At 38.2% G+C, this 14,740-nt stretch overlaps 1 protein-coding gene across 10 annotated transcripts in view; it reads left to right on the top strand.

Moving 5' to 3' along the window:
• FGD4 (FYVE, RhoGEF and PH domain containing 4) overlaps positions 1 to 14,740 on the top strand; it is a 159,814-nt gene that overhangs the window by 123,259 nt on the left and 21,815 nt on the right. For 8 of the 10 annotated variants that reach the window (XM_029953245.1, XM_029953251.1, XM_029953253.1 and 5 more), the window contains 6 exons: positions 1,939 to 1,969; positions 2,196 to 2,288; positions 2,602 to 2,727; positions 7,366 to 7,506; positions 10,589 to 10,729; positions 11,884 to 12,061. In XM_029953245.1, coding sequence (XP_029809105.1) covers positions 1,939 to 1,969; positions 2,196 to 2,288; positions 2,602 to 2,727; positions 7,366 to 7,506; positions 10,589 to 10,729; positions 11,884 to 12,061 — 710 coding nt within the window. Of the gene's footprint in view, positions 1 to 1,938; positions 1,970 to 2,195; positions 2,289 to 2,601; positions 2,728 to 7,365; positions 7,507 to 10,588; positions 10,730 to 11,359; positions 11,420 to 11,883; positions 12,582 to 14,740 lie in introns of those variants that run through there. The other 2 variants (XM_029953252.1, XM_029953249.1) reach the window with 2 other exon arrangements.

The raw sequence follows: 14,740 nt of genomic DNA, 5'->3' as shown, positions 1-14,740 counted from the left end.
ATCAATAGTTCTGACCATCAGAGAAGTCTTCATTGCAGAAGAATGAGGTGCTGCTGCTCTGAAAGGCCAGCACACTTCCAAATCTGCAAACCCAAGACGTGTTTAAACAGCAGAAGAGAGATTATCAGGGTTTCAGGGATTGTCTACATGGGAACTCCAGCCTTCCATTAGCAGGTTGGCTATTTTCTCTTCAGGATAGGGCTGATTCATGAGGAATTTTGTTAAGTGTGGGCAGTAATCACTTTGTAGAGTTCCAATATGCAGTATTGGATACATTTCAACTGGTAATGAAAACACAGTCATGTTTCCTTAAATTTCCTATTCTCCTGAGCTCATCGTTGCACTTATATTTATGATTTTATGGTGAATCGAAGATCCAAATTAAGGGATTATTTTTCATCTAGTCTGTGATTCTTTCAAGAATAGAGACAAACATTGAAAATCACAGAACATCAGAGTGTTACAGGGATTGCATAGAGACCAAAGTTGGGTATATGTTTGGAGATATTTACAGATAATTCACTTCTGAAACCAATTGGGGGTAAAAAGGTTCTGCTTTGCTTGCAGAATGAGTCAGCCTAAAGACTGACCTCTTACATTCTGCTCTCTCTAACATATTTAAAAGAATATAAAGTATTCAGTCTTACATAGTTTTTATCATGATTTTATATTTCTAAATGAATGTGAAAACATAGTAATAAGTAAATTAGAGGAGTAAAAAATCTGCCATGACTGAGAAAGTAAAACAAAAAGCATTAAAGACTTGTCAAGTTTCTTTGCATTTAAAAAGATGAAAGCAGCTAGGAGTTAACTATTATTACAGGGCAATAGGCTGATTTTATCCACTCAGGCCACTGCAGTAGGGAGAAATCTTTTTTTGAGGGGCAAGACTGAAGCCTTCCCCAGTAAGATTCTTGGTCCAAGGATCCCCAGGTGAAAAATAAGCAGAATCTTCCATTTGACAGACACGGATTCCAGCTGCATTCTTGGCACATTATGTTGCTCAGTAATAAATTTGCTGGAGAGATGGATGACGTCACAAGAGCCGAGCTCCTGCCAAACTCATTTGTATGTGACACCTGTGGGAGCAAGGCATGTGACATTCAGGCTGGAACACAAATCCAGCCCTCTCCTACCCAACATGTGCAAACAAATGGAGCCCCACTCTTGACTTTCTTCAAGATCCTCCAACTTGAAGATCGAGCTCAGTCCAGAGTCTACTAATGAGGATTTTTCTAATATCTTCTGTGACAGCAGCCAGCTGTGGAAGCTCCCTGCAAGGAAGGTGAACTAAACACAATTTGCCTCAATAGGAAAATAGAAGATTTGAGTATAGTCAAGGAGATTTTTTTCCCAACAGAAGATTATTAAATACTAGAGTTCATTAATCTGTGAAACTTCCTTCCTACAAGTATCTAAAAACTTTGTTTTACTTTATCTGTAGTAGGTTAAGTACAGTATTGCCTAAAATTTTCTAGCAAAATTGTTTATCAGAGGAAATATTAAATAGCTCCCTCAGGCCTTACAAAGATATTTTAGAATAATTGTAATGTTTTCTAAGATGGACCATGACTAGTAGCCTTTGAAACTCTCGTGTGTTTTCTTAAAGGTAAGATGGAAGACAGTTGTATGTCTGGTATAACTCCATCTCCAGTTACCTTACATGTTCAGCCAGATGATGGTTGTTAAACATAACATCAGGCAGTATATTAATGGAAGCTAACCTTAACTCTCCCGCTCAAAAATTATGTGTACCATAATTTTGTTTAAGAATTTATTTGCTCAGTTGCCAAAGATTCTGTTTAATTTTTGTTGAAACTTCTTCCTGGACATCCCTGAACTTTCCAGAAAGTTAAAACAGCATTAACGCATCGTTTTATTCACTAGTTAGAACTCATTAATGTTCTCTGCATTCACTTGTATTCTGTTTTGTTTTAGTTCTGAGCAAGACAAAGAAGAATGGATCAAGGTAAACCGGACTTCTATTTTCTTTTTGTTTTTTGGGTTTTTGGTAACCTTTGTATGTGTACAGAAACATGCACATATTGTAGTGTGCACATACATCAGTGTCGTCAGAACAAGGTCATTTAATTTTTAAGGTCATTCCCATGTCATAGATATTTGTTTGATACGGCGTTTTCATTAATTTCCAAGTGATATTTTAATGTGTGCTTTGAATCTCATTTATATTTTAGGCTCTTCAGGAGACCATTGATGCTTTCCATCAGAGACATGAAACCTTCAGAAATGCAATTGCAAAGGATAATGACATGCAATCAGAGGTTTCTGTAAGCTGAATTAAATTCTTTAAATTCTTTTCTCTTTGCAGTTGCAGATCTGCCAAGTCATTTTCTTACCCTGTCTTTTCTCTTTGCAATGCCAGAACTGGCTATTTAGACAGAATCTTATTTTTTCTTACATGAATACAATAGTGAGTGCCTTTTTGTGCTGCTTAAACTTGTTTGTACCTTTTCCTTCTTTTCCTGGGTCTTGAGCTTTAAAGCATGCTGTAAGCAGTGTTGTTGAGAGTGCTTTTTATTAAATACAAAGAGATGGAAATGACCATTTTTTCTGTTAAAATCGAATCTCTTTCCTTTTAAGACTGCTGAGCTAGGGAAAAGAGCTCCAAGATGGATCCGAGATAATGAAGTAACGATGTGTATGAAATGCAAGGAGTCTTTCAATGCACTGACAAGGAGAAGACATCACTGTCGAGCATGTGGACATGTAAGTGAGATTTCTTACTGGTCATGAAGGCTGCTAGTAACTGTATAAGTGTTGTAAAATCATCAAGTTTGAAAAGGCAAAAAATAAATCATTCAATTAAGTAAACCGCTTAATTGATAAACTTATTTTGATGACAGCTATATGCAAACACTGTGCTGTTACCTGGAGAAAAAATAGTAAGCAGAATGATACCCAGTTTCACATAGCTTACATTTTTTTTTAATTAAAAAAAATTTTTTTTAGTTTATTTTTTTGAGAAAGAGAATGAGTAGGGGGAGGGGCAGAGAGAGGGGGAGACACAGAATCTGAAGCAGGCTCCAGGCTCTGAGCTGTCAGCACAGAGCCTGATGTGGGGCTCAAACCCACAAGCTGTGAGATCATGACCTGAGCTGAAGTCAGACGGTTAACTGGCTGAGCCACCCAGGCGCCCCTCACGTAGCTTACATTTTAATGGAGAAAATAACCAAAGTCAAGTAAATAGACACATAAGCATTTTAAATTACTACAAAGACACTAAGAAGACAATCAAGTTAGAATGGAGAATGATGTTAATGGAGGAAGACTTGGAACCAATTTTACTTAGAAAAATGAAGACCTATCTGAGGTGCTGATACTTAAGCTGATGCCCAAGAGGTGAGAAAGAATTAACCAATGTAAGGGGGCGGGGAGCGGTCAGCGGCTCCGTAGGCCAGAAGCCCTGAGCTAGGAGAAAGTTGGGTCTGCCATCGGGATGCCAGAGGTCATGTTGCTGGAGCCTAATGAGTAAGAGGAGCTGGGGCGTAAGAAATAGTTAGAGGCAAATAATAACCAAAGGAGTTGATGTCTCTGAGAAAACAGGAGTCGGAACGTATAGCATACATGGAAGTTCAGGCTTTTGATGGGAGAGAGATTTTCCTCCATTATAACAGAAAGGAAAAAGGGAACGATGGGCGCAAATGTGGCCTCGTTTTTGATTTTGTGGTAGGAAATTTTTTGTCCGATGGTAACTATGTTGTCCTTGAAGTATGAGGAAGAATCCACAGGAAGAAGGATGAGGGAGACTTGAGAAAGAGGTTCAGTATGAAATGGTTGTCTCTAGCAGGGAAGTGAGCCTCCCAGAGGAACAAGTGTGGACTTCCCTGTGCCCATTAGAGGTTTATGTTTATATGTGTAAAGGACACAGAGTCTCACAAAATTTGACGACTCAGGCCACAGGGGGCAGGTGACAGGTCTTCAGCAATTTGAGTTGTTTACATGGAAAGAGTGAGGAGGAACAAGGCATAAGATGAAGGTGAGGAGCAGTAACAGCAGGCCCTGAGTAGCCTTGTATGCCGGGCAGAAGATTGTATACTTTCTTCTGAAAAGCAACAAAAGTAAACTGAAGGGCAGGCATTGCAGGGATTTAATATATTAATAGCATGCTGAAGTGTAATAATTCTTATTGCTCATTCATTTGGATTAGTCTCTTACTGCAGATTTATTCTTCCGCTTTCCTCCCAAGTTTTCTTAGTGAAACAGTTCTGTGATCAAAGTTCAGTTTGATAGCAAACTTTCCCCTCAGGGTAAGACTTTTTAATCTGCCATTCAGTTTGCTTGAAATGATTTCCAGTATTGACTGACACACTTGCCTTCAGTAAACAAGCAAATGTGTTTGACTGTATATTGCCAAAATACTACGATACGAGTTGAAAATAAATAAGAGAGTAGCTGATATGAGTATGCAACTGCAGGCATGTGAAATCTAAATTCTAGAGTGGTTTCATTGCAATTATAGGAAAATAATGAATTGAGTTTTTAAAAATTTTTATTTTAGAGAGAGAGAACATGAGTGAGGGAGAGGGGCAGAGAGAGAGAAAGAATCCCAAACAGGCTCACACTTAGTGTAGAGCCCTGCAGGGGGCTCAATCCTATGACCCTGGGGATATGACTTGAACTGAAAGCAGGAGTTGCTCACTCAACTGACTGAACCACCCAGGTGCCCCAACAATGAATAGGTTTTTTTTAAACATGGATTACATATGCTCTGAACCTAAACTAAAAGTTTTACTAATATTTATATATTTTTAAGTAGTGTATTCAATACAAATTGGGAGGAAATATGCTTTTTGAAGCAAGAATATACTTTTTTCAAAAATTTGTGTGTGTGTGTTTTAAGTTTTTATTTAAATTCCAGTTTAACATACAGTGTAACGTTAGTTTCAGGTGTACAAAATCGTGACTCAGCACTTCCATCCACCAACAGTCTTTAATCCCCATCATCCATTTAACCCACTCCCTCACCCACCTCTCCTCTAGTCACCATCAGTTTGTCTGTCTGTAGGTAAGAGCCTGATCCTGGGTGTGCCTCTCTCTTTCTCTTTTTTCCCCCTATGCTTATTTTGTTTCTTAAATTCCACATATGAATGAAATCATATGGTATATGTCTTTCTCTGACATACTTTGCTTAGCATAATATTCTGTAGCTCCATCTGCATTGTTGCAGATGGCAAGATTTCATTCTTTTTATGGCTGAGGAATATTCCGTTGTGTGTGTCTGTATGTATGTATTATGATACATATATATCACCTCTTCTTTATCCATTCATCAGTCAGTGAACGCTTGGGCCATTTCCATAGTTTGGCTGTTGTAGATAATGCTGCACTAAACATTGGGGTGCATGTATCACTTTGAATTGGTATTATTTCAGTAAATACCTAGTGGTACAATCGTTGGATTGTAGGTAGTTCTAATTTTAACTTTTTGAGGAAACTCCATACTGTTTTCCAGAGTGTCTGCACCAGTTTGCCTTCCCACCAAGGATGTGAGAGGGTTCCCCTTTCTTCACATCCTCACCAACACCTGTTGTTTCTTGTGTTGTGGATTTTAGCCATTCTGTCAGGTGTGATGTGATATCCCATTGTAGTTTTTATTTGTATTTCCCTAGTGATGACTGATGTTGAGCATCTTTTCTTGTGTCTGTTGGTCATCTATATGTCTTCTTTGGAGAAATGTCTATTCATGTCTTCTGTCCATTTTTTAACTGATTATTCATTTTTTTATGTTGAGACTTATTAACTCTTTATCAGATATATGTCATTTGCAAATATCTTCTCCCATTCAATAGGTTAACTTTTAGTTTCATTGATTGTTTCCTTCACTATGCAGAAGGTTTTTATTTTGATGAAGTCTCAGTAGTTTATTTTTGCATTTGTTTCCCTTGCCTCAGGAGACATTTCTAGTAAGAAGTTGCTATGGCCAAGAAAATATTTTTTTAATGTTTATTTATTTTTGACAGAGAGGAGAGACAGAGCATGAGTGAGGGAGGGTCAGAGAGAGGGGGAGACACAGATCCAAGGCAGGCTGCAGGCTCCAAGCTGTCAGCATAGAGCCCAACACAGGGCTTGAACCCATGAATGATGAGATCATGACTTGAACTGACATCAGACAGTAAATTGACTGAATCACCCAAGTACCCCAAGAAAATAATTTTTTAAACTGGAAAGTGTTTTTTAATAGTTATCATATAATAACGGGGGGGCTATTCTCTAAGAAATAGAGTGCATTTGCATTGTACTCATTCATTCATTGGCATTCTAAGTTTATTTTGTGCCTTGTGAACAAAATCTACAAGGATCTCTCACAGAGCTTACAGCCTAGTGAGCATTACAAACATAAATCAAATAATCACAGTATATGATTAAAAGCTAATAAGTGCATCAAGAAAAGTAAGTAGCTTCAGTAGCACAGTGACAAGAGACAGTTCTATATTCTGCAAGTTGGAGGAGTCTTCCTTGAAGAAGTGAAATTTGAGTCAACATGTGAGTGATGAACAAGAACTCACTGAAGCAGAGATGAGAGAAGACGGGAGGGCAGCACCTTGGAGTGTCTTAAGAAGCCAGTGTGACTAGGGATACAGAGAGTAAGGGAGGCCAATTATGTAAGATATTGTGGGCCAATGTATAGGATATCCTTTATCTAAGAGCAAAGGGAAAACTGAGGATTTTAAATAAAGGAGAGACCTATCAGATTAGCATATTGAAGACAGCATCTGGTGCTGTTTGGAAAATAGCTTGGAGGGATGTAAAAGTAGAGGCTAGAGAATGCTCCAGAAAGAATGCTACAAGGACCAGTCATGAGACTGCAGTAGTCCAAAGTAGGGTATTGATAGCTTGGACTTGGAAGGAAGATGTAGAGAAATGGAGAAATGGAAAAAATGTCTAGGAGATAAAATTAGTAATTTTATCAAATTTGTAATATGGTAACTCTATGGGGTGAATTAGAGGGATATGTAGAGGACGTTGACTCGGGTTTCTGACTTGCTGTGACCGATTAGATAGGGAGCACTCGTAGGGAACAGGTTTGAGGGGTGGGATGGAGGCAGGAGACAGCTTCAGGTCGGGGAAGATCCTGAGTTCATTTCAGGAGCATATTGATGAAACATCCAGAGGTATGAAAGGTAAAGGTCTCCTGCCTTTAGAGCAAGGAAGACATGATGAACAAGCGGAGCCCGTCACCAACAGCATTATGACACCAGGATAAATATTCCTAATGTTCTTGGGAGAGTCTTAGTCTGGTAAAAGTTTGCCTGAAATATTTAACTCTTTCTCATTTAATATTACTATATGTGATTACTGCTTAAATCTTTATGATTATTTACTCTTCATGTTTTAAAATTTAAGGTGGTTTGTTGGAAGTGCTCTGATTACAAAGCTCAACTTGAATACGATGGTGGAAAATTGAACAAAGTTTGCAAAGACTGTTATCAGATAATAAGTGGATTCACGGACAGTGAAGAAAAGAAGAGAAAAGGAATTTTAGAGGTATGGAATCTTAAATGTTGGAGAACTGAAATTTTTATGAAAGGAATGTAGAATTATCTCTTAGCCCTGAAGAATACAAATAGCGTATTTTGGTATTTCTCTTAATATTTAACAATTTGGAGAAGAAGCAAGATTCATACTTTATCTTACCCTGCTGAATTTGGGGATCATGTTTAGTTGTGCAGAAAGAACATCATGGAGGAGAGCACTTGCGGGGAAGAGCACTGGGTGTTATATGGAAACCAACTTGACAATAAACTATAAATAAAAAATAAATCTTAACTCTAAAAAAAAAAGAAATCATTTGAGAGTGAAATACATTAATGTTGTGAAAGCAGCTATAATAAAATATTGAGAGTATGAATTGTTTTCTCTTCTGAGGCTCAACATTACAGTGTATTTTTTTAAGTTTATTTTATTTTGAGAGAGAGAAAGTGTGAGTGAGGGAGGGACGGAAATCGAGGGAGGGAGAGGGGATCCCAAGCAGGCTCCACACTGTCAGCACAGAACCCGATGCATGGCTCAAACCCACAAACTGTGAGATCTTGACCTAAGACAAAGTCGGATGCTTACATGACTGAGACACCCAGGCGCCCCCTCCACTGTATTATTTAATAGGAAATCTTTCCTGGTAATTTTATCATATTGGCTTCAAAAACCACGGTCTGAAATTATTAAAATTCATATTAAAGTATTACTTTATTACCAGAAAAAGTCTTCCAACTTACTGTATTAAAAACATCATTTAACAACTCATGACAGTAATCTGGCAACTGCTTTGAAATATTATTGAAATATCTAGCAAGTGAATTTGACTCCTTTTTTAGAATAGTCAGAACCTCCCAAGCCTGGGCACTATAATGCAGTGGTACCTGAAATGAGTTTCACACTCAAAGATAGTAACATAAGGAATAAATTCTATCATAAGGCCTTTGTGGCAGAAAGTTCAAGGTAGTCTGGAAAGTCTGTGAGGAATAGGCTCATGATCAGAATTCTTTGTATCTAAAGTCATAGACATACTTTGTTTTCTAAGAATTTCCATGGTTTATTAAGCATCAGTGACTATTTATTCAACATCTATACAGTATAAGCATACAAAGGTCATTTGTGTTAACTGAAAAAGAAGCATAAACTTCAGGGTCCATTGAAGGCTGACAAACTGAAAGTATAACTCTGAATTCTTCTAGGGTATATGTGTTGCTTGTAGGCAGACCTAAGTGGGGCTTTCCCTGGCAAGGAAGGAGGGAAGACCTGTTTCATTCCCTCCCAAGAACAGGGCCTCCAGACTTAAACACAGCCACTGGCATAATATCATGAGTCCAATAACTTGTTTTGAGGGATGGGTTTCAGCTTGTATCTCTGAATTTAAAATCTCTAGGTAGTTTTCTTGAAAAACCTATATTTATTTAATCAAATAAATATAATATGTGAGGTCTATAAGTAGAAGGTAAGTATGTACATGTGCGTGTAGGCGCACACATACATACATATTTGAAACTTGCCTCATGCCACCTAGTGTCTTATGTGCTAGACCAAGAGTCAACACACTTTTCCTGTGAAGGGTCAGAGGGAAACTATTTTAGTCTATGCAGGCCGAGAGGAAAAACTAAAAATATTACTTTCATAACAAGAAAAAACAAATTTTCACAAATTTTTTCAATAAAATTAACAATATAACAATAATGTAGTATAGTTTTTATCATATGGCAATGAGATTGGGACTCTTTGTGAGTAGGGAGATGATGTCTCATGTAATTGGAGTCCAAAGTTAGTGTTCCCTGTCATCAGACTGATTTTAAATTTCATCTATAAAAACCAAAAAAATCTTTAAAAAAGTCTTAGCTCGTAGGCCATACAAAAACAGGCGGTGGACTGGTGGGCCGTAGTTTGCCCGCCACTGCTTCTTGAAGTATCTGTGATGAAGGGCCGGTTTCATTTCCAAACCACACAACTCCGTATGTTTGTAAACTACGTAGTCCTGTTGCTTGCTTGTCTACACAAAGTCAAATTGCTCTAAAAGCTTCTGAGTGCTTACTCTAACTTTCTGTGCTTTATCTTGGATGGATAACAGAGCAGTTGGTGAACCAGCACTATTCAGTGGATGGCGTTGAGTAGTGCCACCCTAAGGATATGAGCAATTGAAAATAGAAGAAAACCACTTGCTTCCCATAATGTGTATGATAAAATCTACCATTCAATCCTATGATTTTGATACCTTTTCAGCCTGTGATATATATATACCTATCAGGAGACAAAGCAGAAAACTATAAATGGGTCTACAAAGAATTGTTGCAATTTTAAAAACTTGCAAATTATCTCAGGTTCCAGGATAATGATTGCTGGTCAGTATTTGCCTTTTTGCTATTGCATTATTGCACCGTTGATGCTGTTATAGCATTGTGCTTAAAAGGTCAGGCTCTGGGGGACGCTTGGATGATTCAGTCGGTTATGTGTCTGACTTCGGCACGGGTCATGATCATGATCTCATGGTTGGTGAGTTCGAGCCCTGCATCGGTCTCTGTTGGTCTCTGTGATGACAGCTCAGAGCCCAGAGCCAGCTTCAGATTCTATGTCTCCCTCTCTCTGGCCCTCCTCCTCTCAGGCTCTGCCTCCCCTCTCCAAAAATAAATAAACATTAAAAAAAAAAAAGAGGTTCAGGCTCTGGATCCAGATCCAAATTCTAGCATACCAATTCCTAAATATATAACCTGGGAAAGTAATTTCACCTCTGAACCTCAGAGACAATGAAAGTGGTATCTTCTTAGGGTTGGTATGAGGACTAAATGAAATAATAACACATAGTGAACTAAGAAAAATGCCTGCATAGCAAGCATTCAATAAATGTTTAACTTTATTTAAATTTGAGGTCTGGTAATACTTAAATATTTTCCCTTGTTCATAAAAGATCTAGATAAGTGTTTAAATAATAATTGAGGATGAACCCTTTTTGGACAATCCCCAAGAGACATTTTATATGAATATTTTGTTCTTTACGAATGTTCCAATAAGGTGAGCTACTTCTCTGTGTGGTTCATTTTGTGTTCTCTCTCTCTCTCACCCTCCTTGCATTATATTTTTCTAGATTGAATCAGCAGAAGTATCTGGAAACAGCATAGTGTGCAGCTTTCTGCAGTATATGGAGAAGTCAAAACCTTGGCAGAAAGCTTGGTGTGTGATCCCCAAACAAGACCCTCTTGTGCTGTACATGTACGGTGCCCCCCAGGTGTGTAAACTGCATTTCTCATAAGGGATGGAGTTCCTGGGGTACAAAGGGAGGTGAACAGACACCAAGTCAAAGTCCTTCCATTACTTCGCTACAGAACAAGAGAGTTCAGCCAGTTGCTTTGTCTTTCATTACATTTGAAAAATAATTAGTAACTAAAATTCAAGTTTATTTCAACTGATTTTTAAATTTTTTAGGCTGGCTTTTTAAAATACAGCCCATAATTTCTTCACCTTGTGCCTCATTTGTCTCCTCCCTTCCTCAGTCCTACCCAGTGGTTTGAGAAAGGGTGAGTTGGATTCGGAAGGGGTGAAGCAGAGGGGGAGGCAAGGAGGAGAAGGAGGAAATAATTATGATAAGTTGGGGTTTTTTTTTCCTGAACGGATGGATACCTGAAAAGGAAAGGAATTTGAGAGGAAGGGGAGTGTAAATCAACCTCGGATTAACATTATCCGGTAGCAGGTTTTGAGAACCATGTGTACGTGGATGCGAGCTGACTGGGAGCAACAGACGTGCGGGCTTAGCTTCTCACCAGAGCAGCACTAGGCACTGTGGGTTGTGTTGTGCTTGAACCACGCCTGTGTTCACCTGGGAATATATAAAATCTGAAATGTGTCTGTTGTATTTTAGCCTACCTCTACATTAAGAGCTGGGAAAACTTTATTCTAGAAATAGACTGCAAATACCAAGGTATATATTATCTTCTGTTTCATTGTTTTTTCTGTAACCTCTTTTTTGTTCATAAATAAATTGATGCCTAAATAAGTGGGTCACCATATAAAACTGCGTTTGGTAATGAAATCATCGTCAACATTTACGGGATTTATACGATAACTATTATTTTTTTTCCCTTTTTCATCTGAATGAAGAGTTGAATGGACTCCTTCCTAGAGAGGGCGTGTCGGATCAGTGAATCCTAGCTGATATAGGTATCAGCTCTCATTCATTAAGTCATTCAGCCCGCATTATCCGTTGGCCTGTGTACAGGCAGTATGCTAAGCCCTGGATGCCCATCTCTGTCCACAGAGGGCTCACAGGGTGCGTCTGTGTGGAACAGTGGTAGGAAAAGAGGTTTCGTGGGAGCCAGGTCACACAGGCCCGTGCACAGCAAGCTAATAGAGCTCACGCTCTTATGCACCATGTCTTTTCCTTAGGATGTCCGAGCCCAGGCCACCATTCCACTCCTGGGCTACGTTGTGGACGACATGCCAAGGAGTGCAGACCTGCCATACAGTTTCAAACTGACCCAGTCCAAGTCTGTGCACAGCTTTGCTGCAGACAGTGAGGAACTGAAACAGAAGTGGCTGAAAATCATCTTTTTAGCTGTCACAGGTGAGACACCAGATGGTCCCAACAAGCATCCAACCACCTTGGATGATCATCCTGAACCTAAGAAAAAATCAGAATGCTGAACTCGGGGACCATCCACAGCGTGGGGGTCTCAAGATTTGTAGCTCAAGACATTCCCAGCCCTCCCATTCATCTCTTAGCACTTTATGTTGAAAATTATAGGCTCTTAAATGCATCCTTTGGGGAAGTTACTCTCCTATGTTTCTGTATTCATAGTGAAACTGATGTGCAGAGCCATTCTACCGATAAAAGTTTGAAATAATGTGAAAATGGAGCATTTTTTAGTGAGCTATTCCTTGCATATGTACTTCTGTCTTGAAGAAAATGTTATCAGTGGATTCTATCACTATCAGGTTAGAATAGGCCCCCTCCATTTAAGGTCCTGTAATGTCTTCTCCTTCACAAGTAGGACTTGTAACAGTTTGAAAGATATACCTCCATGTTGCCAAAATAGATCCGTGGTAATTAATAAATAAATAAAATAAATAGATAAATAAATACAGGGACAGTTTAGGCTATTAACTTATTTAATTCAGTTTATAAAGCTCAAGCTGCATAAATAATGTATGTTCTTTTAAAACAAAAAGGACAAATTTTTGGTGTTCAAACTTTCAACTTATAAGAAAAGATAATATTTGTTTTTGTAGAAATACTCCTAAGAATAAAAATATCTCAAGTATTATATAGCAATTATGTGTATATAGCATTAAATATGAATATAATTATATTATACATGCTTTTCTCTTCAGTTTTAGGTTCATATTTGTCTCTAATTTATTTTTTAAATATAAAAGCATGTTTTATCTTGCAATTGAATGGTGTTCTAAACTTTAAGAAATGTTTTTGGTGATTTATGTTTAACTGATTGACATCCTAAGGGTATTGATATTTTTATAGTACAAAAAAGTAATTTATGTGGCATGGGATATATTAGTTCCAACAGTATTTTTAAAGTACTATTTTTTCTTTCTGTGCCTATTTTAAAACAGTGCCTCTCTGTGAAGGTGCTAATAATACCTATTGAAAGATATGAGGGTGTAATTAATGCTTCGGTCTTGATTATTCTGAGATAAAGTGCACTTTGGTCACTGGGATGGCCAAAGTCATGCAGGTTGTTTTACCTTTCTGCAATTGCAACTGCAATTGTTGCAACCGTTAATATCAGCATGTGTGCAAATTTTCACAGAAACCTAAACTGTAGAAGATACCTGACTCTATATACAACTGGGACCGAGGGGAGCTGCATGGGTTGTAATGTTTTTCTTTCCATAAGACTGTTAAGCATGTTAACTAACACTTACGATAACTGTCCGACGGGGAGCAGAATTCCCACATGATCACCTGTGTTTGAGGTGCAGGGAGAGGACTCAGAGAAAGTTTATGCTCAACTCTTTAAACCACCTGAGTGAGGAAGAGGAGGGAGAAACACAGTAGTGAAAAGCAATATTTTAATGGCCGATTTGGGGGAGGTACCAGATGATTGAGGAGAGTCTGAGCACTTTTTCTCATCTTCCAAGGAATTTTTAGTAGTCAAAACATGATTTCTTATACAAAGGCTGCTTGTCACCATACTATGGCTGTGACTAAAATCTCACATTAGGTTGTTTATTTAACTTAAGCTTTTCCTCAATTTGTTTTATTTCCCATGCACCCCGTTATGCCCCAAACATTGTCACATTTAAATGCCTAAGTCAGCTAGAAATCCACAAGAATGACCCCACTATCCTTTGACTATGACACCTTAAATGTAGGATAGATTCACTCAGAATTTGAAACTGCCACACATTAATTCAGGCCTGCAGTGTTCTTCCCTTTTTTGCCCACTCTGAAGAAGAAGGTAAAGTAATTATGGCAGACACAATTAGGTTGCCTCCCTCTATAAAAGGAAAGTCAGCCATGCTCATTAACATTAAACCAAATATTTGGAATCAGAAAGAGATACAGGTAGCTTCGTAGGCCCTATCAAGTAAAGGACAGACTGAAAGAAAAGTTACATTGCTTCTCTTCTCTAGTTGCCAATCGTGTGTTGGGGGGTGTGCGTATGTACAACATATGTGTTCAGGGTAGCCATAGCTACAGATGTGTTCTTAATCTTAAGAAAAGAGAAGCAATACAAATGCAGAATGATTATCAGTAAAACATGACTTTTGTAAATGTGGACAGAGCAATGGAGACCTAAGGGCCACTTAGAAGATTAATGGGCCAAGTTAGTTCTGAAAACTCTCTTGAACAGCAAGCGGACTATACTTTCCCTGCCATAAGTTCTTCTGGAGTGATATGGACCCACTCAACTTTTGGCTGAATAAATATCAACGCTATTTAATTTAGATTATTGAGAGAACACTCCTGTAAAGAGAATATCATTGTGCTCTTAATATTATCTTTAATTTTTTTTAATTAGAACTATTAGTACTAGAAGAGAATTTCTGGTTCTTTGGTCACCATCTTCATGTTCCACCCCGTGTTCTTTAGACAAGCACAAAGAGAAGCAATGAAGCAGCCTTACCTGTTTCTCGTAAAGAATCACTCATGCTTTTACTTGGAGAAAGACAAGAGCATTTAGTAAACACTCAACTAAATCAAAAGACCTCCAAGTGTGATTGGTTTCAAGAACCATCTATGTCTTGGTTTCTGACAACCCTGAGCAGTCATGACAAATTG

Source organism: Suricata suricatta, chromosome 10 (assembly GCF_006229205.1).
Source record: "Suricata suricatta isolate VVHF042 chromosome 10, meerkat_22Aug2017_6uvM2_HiC, whole genome shotgun sequence".
NCBI lineage: Eukaryota > Metazoa > Chordata > Mammalia > Carnivora > Herpestidae > Suricata > Suricata suricatta.
Note: the sequence above shows the minus strand (reverse complement) of the source record. Positions and strands in the feature narration are given on the sequence as shown.